Consider the following 16,705-nt stretch of genomic DNA (forward strand, 5'->3'; position numbering starts at 1 on the left):
AAACTAGACTCAACCTGGGGAACTACAAAAGTGTAAGGAAGTGTTGCAGCAGACCAAAATTGAGATAAATCATACTAGGCTATTCCCCTGGAGAAAACAAGCCACTCTAAGATGAACTCTATGGCATTATACTCCACCAAAGTCCCTCCCTTCCCCAAACCCCACCCTCCCCAGGCACCACCCCCAAAACCTCCAGGGATTTCCCAACCCGGAGATGGCAACCCTACTGACACGCAGCCTAGAGCATCATTCTAACTAGGGACCCTCCATCTGTAGTTGGAAGTACTTAGGGCAGCCAATCTCTGGCTGAGGGAAGGGGATTCCCCAGTCTGGAGGTCCTCCTCCTGCTTCAGGGTTAGCAGAAAGCAGAGGGAGGAGTGAAATGTCTGCTGGGCACTCATTATACCCTATGGAGATCAGTTCCCATAGGGTATAATGGAGAATCAATCTGTGGGTATCTGGGGCTGGGGGGGGCGGAATCTGTTTTTTAAGGTAGAGGCACCAAATCTTCAGCAAAGCATCTGGCGCCTCTCCTCAACTCCCCCAACGAGTTTCAAAAAGATTGGACCAGGGGCTTCAATTCCATGAGCTGCAAAAGAAGATGTCCCTATCCTCTGTTATTTCCAAATGGAGGAAAGGCATTTAAAAGGCATGCGGTCTCTTTAAATGCGATGGTTGGAACTCCCTTTGAAGTTCAATCGTGCTTGTCACAACCTTGCTCCTGGCTCCACCTCCAAAGTCTCCAGATACTTCCTGAGAAGGACCTGGCAACCCTAGAAGTACCCCCTTCCATCCTATCCCCTCGGGGCTCTCCAATCTCTCTTCTGAATGTAGAACGAAGCAGGAGTCCAGTTGCACCTTTAAGACCAACAAAGTTTTATTCAGAATGTCAGCTTTCGTGTGCTAGAAACAGTCCTAAAACTGCTTGCCATTCCATCCTATTGTCTGATGAAGTGTGCTTCTAGCACACAAAAGCTTGCATTCTGAATAAAACTTCGTTGGTCTTAAAGGTGACACTTGACTCCTGCTTTGTTCTACTGCTTTAGACCAACATGGCTGCCCACCTGGATCTGAATGTGTGAACCAGGCCTTCAGGAGGAGGGGGGGCCAAACTTGCTTAATGTGAGAGCCACAAAGAATAAATGTCAGATATCTGAGAGCCGCAAGACACAAACATTAGATGTTTGAGAGCCGGAAGGAAGGAAGGAAGGAAGGAAGGAAGGAAGGAAGGAAGGAAGGAAGGAAGGAAGGAAGGAAGGAAGGAAGGAAGGAAGGAAGGAAGGAAGGAAGGAAGGAAGGGAGGGATAGAAAGACAGACAGACAGTTAGATAGAGGAGGGAGGGAGATGTAGAAAGAATGCAACTTTAACTTTAAATGCATTCTCCAACCCGTTGGCTTGGTTTGGAGGAGTAACGTAAAGAGACAAATGCCTTCTCCAAGCCAGCTATCGGAGCAGTGGGGGCTTTGAGAGCCACACAATATGTGGGAAAGAGTCACATGCGGCTCCCGAGCCACAGTTTGGCCACCCTGGGTCTTCAGCCTCAGCCAGGTTCCTATGTGCCTTGCTGGCTTCCTCCTCCATTCCCCCAGTGCCCTGATTCATGCGGGCACCAGGATGCCCGAGCTCCAGCCCTGACTGTGACCTTGAATGGGTCACCCCCACCTTCCATCCTCACGCTGCGCATGTGCCCTTCTCAGTAAACATCCCCGCTGGAAACCTGAGCTGTGGAAAAAGTGACCTCCCCTCCAACTTCCTGCCATCACTGCAATTGTTCCCGAGGTGAGTCATTCAGTATTGTGAGCCCTGATGTCTCCACCCAGCCAACTGCTCCAGCCTGTCTCTCAGCAGCGGGGCAACTCGGCAAGGATTTGGACGCAGGTAAGCCCTTTTGACCCTGACCTGGAAGGCCAAGGCCAGCTCGAGGCTGGGAGATCTCCAAGGAGGGATAGAGGCAGCCAATGGCAAACAACCTGTGTTTGCCTTGAAACCTCACATGGTCGCTGTAACCACCTCCATTTGCCTCTTGCCTTGAAAATTCTACAGGGTCACCACAGCTTGGCTGTGACTAGATGACATTTGGCGTGGGGGAAGGGGCACAACAGTGTCCTGGCCCCACTAGTGGACCTCCTGGTGGCACCTGGTTTTTTTGGCCACTGTGTGACAGAGTGTTGGACTGGATGAGCCACTGGCCTGATCCAAAATGGCTTCTCTTATGTTCTTATGGAGCCTCCTGGTGGCACCTGTTTTTTTTGGTCACTGTGTGACAGAGTGTTGGACTGGATGGGCCATTGGCCTGATCCAACGTGGCTTCTCTTACATTCTTACGTCCCTTTCCCACCACCATCCAGTGGAGTTCTACAGGGAGTCACGCAGGCCAACACCTGTGGGTTAAGTAACGGTAAGAAGTTGGCCAGCGGTTTCAAAGAGGAAGGGATTATTACAAACATGTTGGACGATTAAGACAATCAATCTGAAAGGATCTCAATTAACTTGAGACTCAAGCCAGCACACGCAGATTAAGTTCCATGAACATCAAGGTGACAAAAATTACAGCTGGCAAGTGGGAAAGAAAAACTGGCATGTCTGCATAGAATGCAGAGGAGGAAGTGGCCTGGCTGGAGGACAGAAGAACAAGTTTTTAAGAATTAAAATGGGCAACGATCTGAATCCAGGTATACCCTTCCAGGACTCAGGAGGCCACAGACAATGCTGTATGTACTCTGTACTTATAGAAGCAAACTTGGACTTGGTTCTGAGTGGGGCTAAAGACCTGGTAAGGGATGCAGAGATTGTGTCACCAACCAGGAACAGCAACCACATTGCGATTAAGGTCAGCATTCAGGACAAAATCACTCTCTCTTTACACAGCGAGTGATTCAAATATGGAATTCGTTGCTAGAGGATGTTGTGATGGCCACAGGAATAAAGAATTTTAAAAGGGGATTAGTTAGATAGATTCATGGTTTATCAATGACTACTAGCCATGGTGACTGAGGGGAACCTCCATGTTCAGAGGCAGTCAACCTCTGAATCCCACAGCCAGGAGGCAACACAAGGAGAAGGCCTCGGCCTCCATGCCCTGTTGTTGTTTTTTCAGAGGAACTGTTTGGCCACTGTGTGAGACAGGATGTTGGACTAGATGGACCACTGGGTCTGAAAGCAATCTCTGGAACAGGGTTGGCCAAACTGTGGCTTGGGAGCCACATGTAGCTCTTACACACTTATTGTGCGGCTCTTGAAGCCCCCACTGCCCCCTCAGCTGGCTTGGAGAAGGCATTTCTCTCTTTAAATCACTCCAAGCCAAGCCAGCCAGCAGCTTGGAGAATGCATTTAAAGTTGCTTTCTTTCCATCTCTGCCTCCCTCCCTGATTTATTTTCCTTCCTTCCTTCCTTCCTTCCTTCCTTCCTTCCTTCCTTCCTTCCTTCCTTTCTTCCTTCCTTCCTTCTCGCTCTCAAACATCTAACATTAATGCCTTGTGGCTCTCAAGCATCTGATGTTTACTTTATGTGCCTTTTACGTTAAACAAGTTTGGCTACTCCTGCTCTGGAAGGAAAATGAAAGAAATCATTCCTCAAGCAGTAAGCAAGTCATGCCAGCTTCCAACTTTTTTTGGGGGGGGGGGAGGGGGGGTTGTATTTTTTTATATCCTTGTGTGTATGTATGTGAGTGTGCGCCTGGAAGTCACGGCGACCGCTGGTGACTGATCCCTACTGGAGGCCTGGAGGATATTCATAGAGGTGGCTGAATAAAGCCTGCCCCTGCCCTCCAGACTGCTGGTATTCCAAGGAGGTCTCCCATCCACGTTCTTGCCAGGGTCAGGGCCTTGCTTAGCGTCTGAGATCTGACAAGACTGGGCTTGCCTGAGCTTTTCAGGTCAGGGCGTGCCAACTTCTCACTCTTGACTGAACGGGGCAGAAAGGATCTAAAGAACTAGGAGTGGTCTGGGAAGAGAAAATGGTCTGGGACCAAGTCAAGCTGAGCAGCCCTTGTAGCTACAGGGCCACTTAGTTCAATGGAGCAAGCAGTGGGTGTTAGCTCACCTACTGCATCCTCCCTCAAGCTAGCAGCAGGGAAGGAGACAACTGATGAGCCAACACAAGTCGGAATTGCCCATGAAGGGTGTCATGACCCTAGGCCTCAGGCTAAAGAATAAGTAGCCTGTAGGCCTTAGGGTTGCCAAGTCCAATTCAAGAAATATCTGGGGACTCTGGAGGTGGAGCCAGGAGCAAGCTTGCGACAAGCATAACTGAACTCTGAAGGGAGTTCTGGTCATCACATTTAAAGGGACCGTGCTCCTTTTAAATGCCTTCCCTCCATTTGGAATAACGAAGGATAGGGGCACCTTATTTTAGGGCTCATAGAATTGGACCCTCTCGTCCAACCTTTTTGAAGCTTGGAGGTTATTTTGGGAAGAAGTACTGGATGCTATGCTGAAAATTTGGTGCCTCTGTCTCAAAAAACTGCCCCCCCCTGTGCCCCACAGATCAATTATCCATTATACCTTATGGGAATCGGTCTCCATAGGGAGTAGTGGAGTGCTCGGCAGACATTTCCCTCCCCCTTCCTGCTTTCTGATGACCCTGAAGTGGGGGGAACGCCTCCAAACTGGGGGGATCCCCTGCCCCCATCCCACCTGGCTGTAAGCCTGACTGAGCTTTTCTGCCAGCTATAGAATTGTGGAGACCTTCTGGTACCTTGGAAACATAATAGAATTGAGCACCAGATTAATTTCTGGGTTTCTCAGTAAATCTCAAGCCTGAAGAAATGGATGTATGAAACAGGAATTATGCATTAACAATCCTGTCACAATCTACAATTTTGGGGATTTGGAAGATATATTTGTTCTACTGTGAACCATACCTGTGTGAGATATTTCTATGAGACGTCAGAGACATTATTAAAGAATTTGAAATACAATATGGACATTACAGCCTAGTAATTTGGATCACATATACCTTCAGAGGCTTTTGGTTTGCCCACCTGGGAACTGGCAGCCTTAGTAGGCCTCAAGGAAACCTCCAAGGCCTTGTGTAAAGACTGCAACAGGCCTGCATTTCCCAGGCATCCTCTGATTGGAGTAGGTGAAATTGGAGGGAAAAGGAAGGCCGAACCTCCAAGGAGGCTGGGCCAGGTGAGAAATGATATAAGGCCCCCCTGAAGAGTGAAGTTGTTCTTCTTTGGGGGGGGGGGGGCGGACAGAGAAGCTATTGCCAGTAGACAAGGGCTCCTCATCCAGGGAGGGTGGATTGCAGGACCCAGAAAAGATCAGAGACAGTAGGGGCTCTGGGATTCGTGTGCTTGGAAGTTACTTCCCAAGTGCACGTAGCCCCAATTCGAATTGGGACCGTGGAATGGAGGGAGAAGAGGCCTCCCCTTGCCCTCTGGGCTGTTCTCCTGACCTCTTTCTGGCCCAGGGAACAACTATTTTCCTCTGTGGGGAAACTGAGTTGTACTAACATAAGAGAAGCCATGTTGGATCAAGCCAATGGCCCATCCAGTCCAATACTCTCTTTACACAGAGTGGCCAAAAAAAACCCCAGGTGCCATCAGGAGGTCCATCAGTGGGGCCAGAACACTAGAAGCCCTCTCATTGTTGTCTCCCCAAGCACCAAGGATACAGAGCATCACTTGCCCCAGACAGGGAGTTCCAACAGTACGCTGTGGCTAATAGTCACTGATGGACCTCTGCTCCATATGTCTACATGAAAGTTTACCCAACAGGACAAAAAAGCAGCTTCCTGGAACCATTTCAAGTTGAGGAAACAGCATGGGAGAAAGGCCGTCTCTCCTCACGTGCTAAGGTCCCAATCCAAGTTGGGCCCCTGTGCATCTGTGAATGAAGTTTGGAGCACTGAATCTCCATAGCACGTGTGTTAAAAGGATCAGGGTGGATACGCAGGGGCTGCGAGGCCTTCGTAATGTCTGGTTCAGCACTCTGTTCAGGAGAGCCACTACTGCAGCATGGCCATGGCGTACACTTTGGAAATCCTCCGCTGAAATCCTTCACCAGCCCATTACCTTGCTAGGAAATTTAAGGCAAGTCAGGGGTGTAAAACATGTGGCCTGGGGACCAAATCAGGCCCCCCGAGGGCTCCTATTAGCCCCTCCAAGCAACCGGCTGTCATCTGCTTCCTTCTCTCTTGCTTCCTTCTGTGTCTCAGCTTGCTTTGTCAGGCTTGCTCAATTGCACAGGAGCTACAGAGCAAAGCCTCTGTTTTCTCCATTGGCTGAGGCTCCTCCTTTGGGGAGAAGAGGGGGGGGATAGCTTGCTTTGCCAGGCTCTCTCAATTGCACAGCAGAGCTACTGTGCCAAGCTTCTCTTCCTTCTAATGGCTGAGGCTCCTCCCCTTCCTGATCCCCTGGGGAAGGAAAGAGCCAGAGCTTCCTTTGCCCAGTTCCCTAGATCGCACAGGAGAGATACAAAGAAAGTATCAACAAGTGCTAATGTTTTAAGCATGCTTTATTTTAAGTTTTAAAAAAATCTTTGTGTTTGTGTGCTTTATAAAGTTTATGTCTCTGCTACCTGGCATTACATTTTATGGCACACGTGGTCCGGCCTAACAAGATCTCATTTATGTCAGATCTGGCCCTCATAACCAATGAGTTCAACACCACTGCCTTAGTCATATTATCCCACTGGTATTGTACCTTGCAGAATTCCTTGCCAGGATCACTGGGAGTGCAGAATGCTTTTGAACGCTCAGAATCGCAGTCAAAGCGTCAGTGCTGTTATCAGCACCATCTCCATCACCACCTCCCCTTCAAACTTCCGCCCACCCAGCAACAAGAAGGGCCCCAGACTCTCCAAAGGCTCCTCCTCATACCTTGGCCAAAGGGAGCACCATAAAGGCACCTCCGCCTCCTGACTCCACAATGATGGCCAGGAACTTGGGGTTGACGGCGCAGAAGGAACTGTCCCACGTCACTTTGGACACCCGGATGTCTTCGTACATCTGGTCCGCCTTGACCGGCTGCCCAAAGACATGCCGGAATTTGCTCTGACGCACCACTCTGCGGCTCATGGCTGAGGTGTTCTTTCGGGGGGCTGGGGGGGAAGGGACACAGAAAAAGAGATTATCAGTGGGCGGGGCCCACCTGAGCCACCTTCTTCACAAATGCCAACAAATGGTGCAACCTCACTTGCCATGTTGAAAGACACACACATACAGCCATCAAGTCATAGCCAACTTATGGCGACTAGTTCAGAGCTTTTTTTGTAGCAAGAGCTCCTTTGTATATTAGGCCACACACCCCTGATGTAGCCAATTCTCCAAGAGCTTACAGGGCTCTTCTTACAGGGCCTACTGTAAACTCCAGGAGGACTGGCTACATCAGGGGTGTGCGGCCCAGGGACGGAATTCTAGCAAGAGCTCCTTTGCATATTAGGCCATACACCCCTGATGTAGCCAATCCTCCAAGAGCTTACAGGGCTCTTCTTACAGGGCCTACTGTAAACTCCAGAAGGATTGGCTACATCAGGGGTGTGCGGCCCAGGGACGGAATTCTAGCAAGAGCTCCTTTGCATATTAGGCCATACACCCCTGATGTAGCCAATCCTCCAAGAGCTTACAGGGCTCTTCTTACAGGGCCTACTGTAAGCTCCAGGAGGATTGGCTACATCAGGTGCGTGCAGCCCAATATGCAAAGGAGTTCCTGCTACAAAAAAAAAAAATAAAAGCCCTGGCAACTACACAGGGTTTTAAAGGCATTTTCAGAGGTGGTTTTGCCTGTTTCTGGGTAGCAACCCTGGAATTCCTTGGGGGACTTCCATCCAAGGACTAATCAGGGCTGACTCTGCGTAGTTTCCGAGATTTGAAGAGATCAGGCTAGCCTGGACCATCAACGTCAACACCTATTAAATGTCCTGTTTTCTTCCCAGGCTATCCTAACGCCTGTATTAAAGAAAAACCATCATCTGGCTGTGAACACATACACTAAATGATGCATTTTCAATCGACTTTCAGCACGCTTTCCAACTGGATTTTACTGTGTGTACTGACAAAACCCAGTTGGAAAGTGTACTGACAGTGGATTGAAAGAGCATTATTGAGTGTGTGTGATCGCAGCCTCTGTGACCCAAATCCCCTTTGTAAAATGAAACCAGTATTTATTTCATATAGCTCTTTCTGCTTCAGCCAGCTGTGGGTCAAAGAAAGGGGATTGAAGCCCCTCCGGTCCTTCCTTCAGCAACAAACTTCAGATCACATCATCTAGCTCAAGGGTATCAAACATCTGGCCTGGGGGCCGAATCTGGCTCCCGAGCAACTGGCTGTAATCTGCTTCCTTCTCCCTCTCTCTTGCTTCCTTCTGTGGAAAAGCTTGTTTTGCAAGGTTTGCTCAATCACCCAGGAGATACAAAGCAAAACCTCCATTGGCTGAGGCTCCTCCCTTGGGGAGGAAGGGGGGGGGGAGGAAGAACTTGCTTTCCCAGGCTATCACAATCACACAGCAGAGCTACTGTGCCTAGCCTCTCTTCCTTCTATTGGCTGAGGCTCCTCCCCCTCCTGGTCCCCTGAAGGAAGGAAAGAGCCAGAGCTTCCAATGACTGCTAATGTTTTAAGCATGCTTTAAGGTTTTGTTTTGTTTTTTTAAAAAATCCTTAATTGTGTTTGTCTGTGTCCCTTATAAAGTTTATATTTCTGCTACCTAATCTTAAATAGGTACATATGTGGCCCAGCCCAACAAGGTCTCATTTATCTCAGATCCAGCCCTCATAACAAATGAGTTTGACACCCCTGCTTCTCAGCCTGGGATCAGAATGCTGAGGCTGTGGCTGGCTGCCAAGTGCCGTGTACCGGAACTGCATAACTCGAAAGATGCTCCTTATTAACAATGACAATTGCTTCGGCTGCCTAAGGCAGACTCGAGTCCTACCGAGGCGAAGCACAGGAGCCAAGAGCCTTCAAACCTCCCCTTTTCAGAGAAAGAACCGTGGCCATTTCACATTTTCCTTTGCAGGCCTGCCTAACCTTGCTAGGAACGTGGAAGGTGGCCTCTTTCCATTACCGTTGCCAAAAATACATCATTTGCACATAATATAGGAACCCACTTAGCAACTGCCATTAGCAAAAAGCATTTTTTGGGGAGAATTCTAGGCATTATCTCTGGAAAGCACGTATTACCAGTATTCCCTCTAAGCTGAGTTAGTGTGAGCTAGCTCCCGAATTTTTAGCCTCCAGTTCACACATTTTTGTCTTAGCTCAGGAATAATGTCCCCAGAGCACAATAATTTATCCTGTAGCTCACAACTTTCAGGCCAGTAGCTCACACCTTTTATAACAGCAGCTCACAAAGTCGAATTTTTCCTCACAAGACTCTGCAGCTTAGAGGAAACATTGGTTGCAAGTGTTAGGATCAAACTCGAGAGGGCTGTGGGAATTCCACTTTTGGATCTTCCAGGGTATTTTTTTTTTCTTTTGGAAATAATTCCAGAGGTGAAGTCTGTAGCAGCAGAATAAACGAAGACTCCAGTGGCACCGAAAAGACCGACAAGCAGAAGCTCTGGGGAGTCAGACCTGACTTTGGCAGGTGCCTCTTCTCGCCTCTGAACTCTGACAGGGCAAAATAAATAAGTCTAGTTAGTCCTTGAGGTGCAGCTGGAACTCTTGTAAGTTTCCTTAGACACAGAAGAGCCTTTTCCTGGCAGGCAAATAGAAAGAGGGCGAGCCAGGGCTGAATTAACGAACAGGTCAAGTAGGTACTGGTCTATGGGCCCCCACACCTTTAGGGGCCAGTTTGCCTCCCTCTGCCTCTCCCCTGCAGCTTTGTCAAAGGGGCTTTTGAGAAGGTGCCTACAGGCAATATTAGGGGATAATTTACAAGGGGGCCCCCCAAGATTTTGATTGCCTAAGGGACTCCACAGGGTTTAATCTGGCACTGGGGTGAGCCAATCCCCAGATCCAAACAAGATGCCCCTAGAAGAAGAAGAAGAAGATATTGGATTTATATCCCGCCCTCCACTCCGAAGAGTCTCAGAGCGGCTCACAATCTCCTTTATCTTCCTCCCCCACAACAGACACCCTGTGAGGTGAGTGGGGCTGGAGAGGGCTCTCACAGCAGCTGCCCTTTCAAGGACAACCTCTGCCAGAGCTATGGCTGACCCAAGGCCATTTCAGCAGGTGCAAGTGGAGGAGTGGGGAATCAAACCCGGTTCTCCCAGATAAGAGTCCGCACACTTAACCACTACACCAAACTGGCTCTCCACTACACCAAACTGGCCCTAGGGTTGCCAAGTCCAATTCAAGAAATATCCAGAGACTTTGGGGGTGGAGCCATGAGACATTGGGGGTGGAGCCAAGAGTAAGATTGTGACCAGGATAATTGAACTGCAAAGGGAGTGCTGGCCATCACATTTAACGGGACTGCACACGTTTTAAATGCCTTCCCTCCCTTTGGAAATAATGAAGGATCGGGGCACCTACTTTGGGGGCTCATAGAAATGGACGCCCTGGTCCAATCTTTTTGAAACGTGGAAGGTATTCTGGGGAGAGGGACTGGATGCTATGCTGAAAATTTGGTGCCTCTACCTCTACCCCCCAGAGCTCCAGAAACCCGCAAATCAATTCTCCATTATACCCTATGTGAATCAGACTCCATAGGGAATAATGGAGTGCCCAGCAGCAAACCCCCCCCCCCTGCTTTCTGATGACCCTAAAGCAGGGGGAGGGCCTCCAAACCGGGGGATCCCCTGCCCCCACCTGGGGATTGGCAACCCTAGATCCCCCTCTCCCACGTGGCTGCTATTTACAAAGAAAAAGAAAATCTAGGAGTAGCTCGGGACAGAGACTTCCAAACTTCTGGCAGGGAACGCCTCTTATTAGCCCCGTAAGAGGGGCTGAGAGGGCACCGTTTGTCTTCCTGAAGGCTGCCCGGTGAGTTCACAGCAGAGGTGAATTTTGGTCACGCACAATGGCTGCGTTAGTTTGCTCGCGCGCAGGCAGAAAAGCTGTGCAGGGCATTGCATTGCTCTCCAAGGTCACGGAGAGGCTACGAGCGCAATCCTGTTTCCAGCAGCCGCTAGCAAGGGGCCTACGGGAAGCCCCCAGGCAAGGCATGGACTTCTCTCCACCCCGCTCATTTAACGCCTCTCGTTAAACCTGACTAATCTCCCTCCCCAGGCATCAGAACTGCCGGTGGCCTTGAGTCCCAACAAGCGCCCAGGGGCCTGGTGGTGTGAAAACGGACTTGTGTCTGTCCCTCCCCTCCCTGCACTCATTGCGGCTGGAGAAACCCCGAAGTTCGCGTTCTGCAATCGGGAAGGGCATCGTCTCCTCCTCCCCCGAAAGTCCTGCAAAACATTTCAGTCTGAGTTGCTTGCCGCCCCCCCCCCCTCCTCCAAAAAAAAGCACCCTTCGCCCAACGCAGCTCCACGTTCCCGCCTCGGGCCGCAAGACGCGCGTCCACACGTGCCAGGCGAGCCCCTCGTGCACCGGCCGAAGCGCCTCCGCTCCCCCCTGCCTGCTCCTCCTCCTCCCCCCCACCGGCAGGGGCAAAATTCTCAATGGGCCCGCGGCGGCGGCGGCGGCGGCAGCAGAGGCCGGCGGCCCAGCGCAGCTATAGAAGGCGAGGCGAGGCGCCGCAATGCAAGCCGAGGTCACTTTCCTAATATAGCCGCCTCTCCTGCGGCGGCGGCGGCTCGGGGAGTGGGGGGAGGAGGAGAGGGCCCGGCGCTGGCCACGGCGGGCCTGGGGGCAGCCAGGACGAGGGGCCTCGGTGGAACTCCCCCGGCGGACCACGGGCCTTACCTGGCGGGGCCCCCCGAGCCGGCCGCGGCGGTCCCTTGGCTGGCAGGCGCGGAGCTCTGGAGCAGGCGCCTCGTGCTGCGTCCGCGTCCGGCTGGCACGCCGCGCCTGGCGCAGGGGCCGCTCTGCGGCGGGAGAAGCAGCTGCCGCCGCCGCCGCCGCCTCCAGGGAGGGAGGGAGGGGGAACAGCTGCGAGGGGCCGGACGCCCAGGGCCGCCACCCCCACCTCCTGCAGCCTGGGAAACTCCTCGAGCGAGCCTGGGGGTGGGGGAAGCGGAGGCAGCAGCAGTGCCCCTGCAATGCAGCTCCGCCGGGGGCCGGCGCCCTCTGTCTCTCGCCTCTGTGCGGTGGCTGCCCACAGATAGACTGCCCCTGAACAGGGAGCTCGTGTTCAGCCTAGCTGCGGCGACGGAGGAGGGGGGGGGGGTTAAAACACACATGCCCGTCAGTGTTCCCTCTAAGCCAGGGGTGGCCAAACTTGCTTAACGTAAGAGCCACATAGAATAAATGTTTGAGAGCCACAAGGCATGAACATCAGATGTTGCAAGGAAGGAAGGGAGAGGGAGGGAGGGAAAGAAAGCAACTTTAAATGCATTCTCCAAGTCACTGACTGGCTTGGCAAAGTGATTTAAAGAGAGAAATGCCTTCTCCAAGCCATTCAGCGGGGAGGTGGAAGCTTCAAGAAGCGCACAATATGTGTGAAAGAGCACTTTCTCCTGGGGCCAGGCAATCATCTAGCAATCAGTGCCTTTGATCACATGCTGGCATCTTAGAGAAGATGCCCTTGGGATGGCTGTGAAGAACATCCAGGCGGGAGTCAAGCAGTGTTCCCTCTAAGCTGCGTTAGCGTGAGCTAGCTCAGACTTTTAGCCTCCAGCTCCAGCTCAGGAAGGATGACCCAGGATCACAATAATTTATGCAATAGCTCGCAACTTTAATGCCAGTAGCTCACAAAGTAGAATTTTTTGTTCACAAGATTCTGCAGCTTACAGGGAACACTGATGCCCACCCCCAGCCAGTGCCGGCTTGCGTTCATTTACGCCCCACTTTTGCCTCCAACGCGGCTTGCAACACTCTCTCCCTCTCCCATTTCATCCTCACAACAACCCTGTGGGGTAGGCTAGGCTGAGAGGGGGACTGGCCCAAGGTCACCCAGTTAGCAAGCTTCCCTGGCAGAGTAAGGACTCGAACCTGACTCTCCTACTAGATCTGTAGGCAAGGCCCTAGGCACCTGTGTCAAATAGGAGACATCCGCTAATGCTAAAGGTGAGTTTATGGCCAGGAAGCTGTTCAGGGTGCATTTCCAGTCTGCAAAATGGCCTCTTGGTGACTCCGGAATTGTGCCCCATGAAGTTGTGCATGTCTTGGCCCACCTCTTTTCATTTGCTCTGCCCGCTGGGGGTCTCTTCAAGGGTCAAGGCAAAGAGAATTTCTGGCAACTCGCTGTGCATCCTGTACTGCTTGGTGTACCTTCTCCTCCACCCTGCCATCTGCCTTCATTGCATCATTTGCTGTTTCCTTTGCATCCTATTCAAGTGGGCAAGCTGCCCTTGAGATGGCTGTGAAGAACATCCAGCAGGGAGTCAAGCAGTGTCCCCTCTAAGCTGAATGAATGAACTTTATTACAGTCATAGACCAATATAAAAACTATAACACATCATATAAAACCCTCCTAAAATACCTAAGATAGTATAAAATACCCTCCTAAAAAAACATAAAATACAATAAAATACATAAACATTTCCCCACCTATACAATCCAAGATAACTAAAATATAATTGAACCAATTTTAAAATTCAAGTCAGTTCCAATTTATATAAATCCTTTAAATCAGAGTATAAAAAACATTTATAAACTAAAATTCCAAGAGATCATACAAGACATGCAGTTTCTTGTTTCTTAGTATGGAACTTCACAAGATAATGGCAAAATTTGGCTATCTGTCTAGAGATAGTTGGACTTGCATCTACCAAAAGTTTCTCCAAACATGCCTTGTCCGCGTCTGCCATTGGTTTAACTACAAATGGGGAAACAAACCTATCCCTCTGTACCTGGTGGAAAGGGCATCGAAAAAACATATGAGTCATCGACTCCACCTCTCCCATAGCACAAGGACAGCGTCGGTCTTCATACGGGACTTTTCTATATTTCCCTTCTAGCACCTTTGAGGGCATGGCTGCGCATCGAGCCAACGTAAAGGCTCTTCTGTGGGCTGGTACCTCCAAATAAAAAAAGTACTTGGCCGTCCTCATAACATATTTGGTCTCAGTAGCTGCTAAAAAAGAGGGGGCCTGTTCTAGATCCCTTTGTCTCTCTATATCGCAGATTCTTTGTTTGATAATACTTTTTGCTTTGGCATAGCTCTGCGCCAAGAGGTTTTCAAGTGAGAATCCTATACTTTCTAAGTTGCTTCTGACCAATTGCAGCCACCTTGGCCTATAGGGGTCTTGAGTTATTAAAGGGAAGAGGCCTTTTTTGTTTTTATGGATCCTTAGCCATTGACATGCCGAAGATAACATAATTCTGGCCTCAATTCTCATTTGCCCAGTTTCTAAACGCAAAAGGGCATTTGACACACCTGGCGGAAGCTGCAAAACGTTACGAAGAAATTTAGATTGCACTTTCTCGAGAGCCTTCAGTTTTTTAGCCGAAATGCCCAGGTTAATACCATAGAGCAATTGTGTTAACACTTTGTATTGGAACAGTTTCAGTGCTGCCGGAACATAGAAGGCCCCCTTAGAGCGAAAAAATCTCAGGATAGCGTACATTGTTTTCTCAGCTTTCTCCACCCTCATATTACAATGTTCAGTATAGGCACCTGTATTCTGAATTACCATTCCCAAATAAGTAAATTTTGTTACTTGTTCTATTTTCTTCCCTTTCATAGTCCAATACCTCTTCTTGGCTTTTTTGCCAAATGCCATCACTTTTGTTTTTTCAAAGTTTATTACCAACCGTTCATTTTCACAGTACTTAACAAAGCTGTCTAAGGCTCTCCGCAACCCAATAGGTGTTCTAGATAACAGTACCACATCGTCTGCATATAGCAGTACTGGAAGATGGCGAAGACCCAGCTTTGGGGGGTGAAATTTAGTATCAGTCATATGTTCCACCATATCACTGATATAGTAGTTAAATAGGATGGGGGCCAAAAGGCAACCCTGTCTTACACCCTTCTGAGTTTTTATTGGTTCTGTAAGTAATCCCTGCATATTACATCTCACTCTAAGAAATGATTCTTCATGGAGTCCACGAATAAGAAATAGCAGCCTTTTATCAATATTAGAAGCCGCTAGTTTTTGCCACAATCGTTGCCTTGAAATGGAATCAAATGCTGCCTTTAAATCAATAAAAGCAGCATATAGAGCAGTTGTACCTTTGGCAGAGTACTTCCCAATTAGCTGTTGCAATATCAGGCAGTGCTCGATTGTCGACCTTTCTTTCCTAAATCCAGCCTGTTCCAGGGGAATAATTTCTTCTTGTTCCATCCATATTTCTAGTTTTTCTAAAAGATGTCTTGTATAGATCTTACTTATTATATTTAAAAGACTTATGGGCCTATAATTGGCGGGATTATTTCGATTGCCTTTTTTAAAAATAGGGACAACTATAGCTGTCCCCCACTGCTTTGGGATTCGGCCTGTTTGATCAACATAAGTGAAAAAAGATGCCAGAAATTGTGCCCACCAATTTACATTCTCTTTAAGCATCTCAGCTGGTATGCCATCTATACCTGGAGCCTTCCTATTTTCCAGTTGCATTATATGGGCTTTTATTTCTTGCGTACTAACTGGTGGCCACTGAGGGAAGTTCTCTATGTTACCTGGAAAAGAGGGTTGGGCATTGTCATCATATAAATTCTGGAAGAAAACAGTCCATGTTTCCGCCGGAATAAACATGTCCAGGGGAGAGGCTATCTTAAACCCCCCAATCTTTGTTAATTTCCAAAAAAGCGCAGAATTTTTTAGTTTTACAGCCTGTATAAGTTCCTCCCATAGTTTCCGAGTATACTCTTTCTTCTTCCTTTGAATAATGCCTTTATAGGTTTTTTTATGGCTCACTAGGGCACTTTGTGTCTTTACCCTTTTTTCTATGCTACTTCTCATAGCAAGATGATACAAACGATTTAGTTCTTTTTTTGCTTGGGCACATTCAGAATCAAACCAACGTTTGGTTTTCCTATAATGCGGATGTAATCTATTCCCTGCTGGCACAGTCATAATAGAGTAAATCTCCTGGATCATATCTTGGTAAACTATTAACGGGTCTTGGTTTTCATCTAAAGCTGTGAACACTAACACATGCTTCTGCAAATTTTCTGGAGTTAAGATTTCTTTCACTTTTTTATCCAATTCCCCACCCCACCTTACTCTTTTCCCCATAATTCCTATCCTTGTTGTATAACATACCTCATTTTGGTTAGGATTTAATGGGAGAGCTATCTGCAGACATAGAGGTAGATGGTCACCCTCCAAGTATGGGAGTACTTGGAAATTTTTAATCAGAGGTAATAGAGAATTGCATACCAACATATAATCAATAGTGCTCATTCTATTCCCAGACATAAAAGTATATTCGCCCGGATGATCGCCATAGAATGCCCCATTTAGGATATGGAACTCTCTTCTTCCTGCTAATTTAGCTAAACATAGGCCGGCAAAGTTTGCCTTACAATCTTTAAAATCTCTTGTGAAGGGAAGTCCATACTGGCCTTGTTTCTGCTCATTTAGTAGGGAATTAAATTTATTTGTTAAGAAGGCATCATTCATTCCCATACGGGCATTGAAATCCCCTGCCAGTAAGATTTGAGCTTCCGGGTGTTCCAGGGAAAGATTTATTATAAATTGGTCTAGTGACGCCCAGTTTCTTCTATAGATGTCTGTTTTGTTAGAGGTGGGAGGTATACATTTATAATAAGCTGAGAAAGGTGGGATCTTTATAAATGAAGCAAGTTAAGGGTCA

The 16,705-nt window shown here is 48.8% G+C and overlaps 1 protein-coding gene across 1 annotated transcript in view; it reads right to left on the reverse strand.

The window, feature by feature from the left end:
* CORO6 (coronin 6) overlaps positions 1 to 11,887 on the reverse strand; it is a 34,832-nt gene extending 22,945 nt beyond the window's left edge. Inside the window, 2 exon segments of the mRNA XM_060259369.1 lie at positions 6,827 to 7,047; positions 11,747 to 11,887. Of these exon segments, the coding sequence (XP_060115352.1) occupies positions 6,827 to 7,024 (198 nt within the window). The 5' untranslated portion in view covers positions 7,025 to 7,047; positions 11,747 to 11,887.
* Positions 11,888 to 16,705: the final 4,818 nt, after the last annotated feature.

The sequence above is a fragment of the Heteronotia binoei genome, chromosome 18 (genome assembly GCF_032191835.1).
Source record: "Heteronotia binoei isolate CCM8104 ecotype False Entrance Well chromosome 18, APGP_CSIRO_Hbin_v1, whole genome shotgun sequence".
NCBI lineage: Eukaryota > Metazoa > Chordata > Lepidosauria > Squamata > Gekkonidae > Heteronotia > Heteronotia binoei.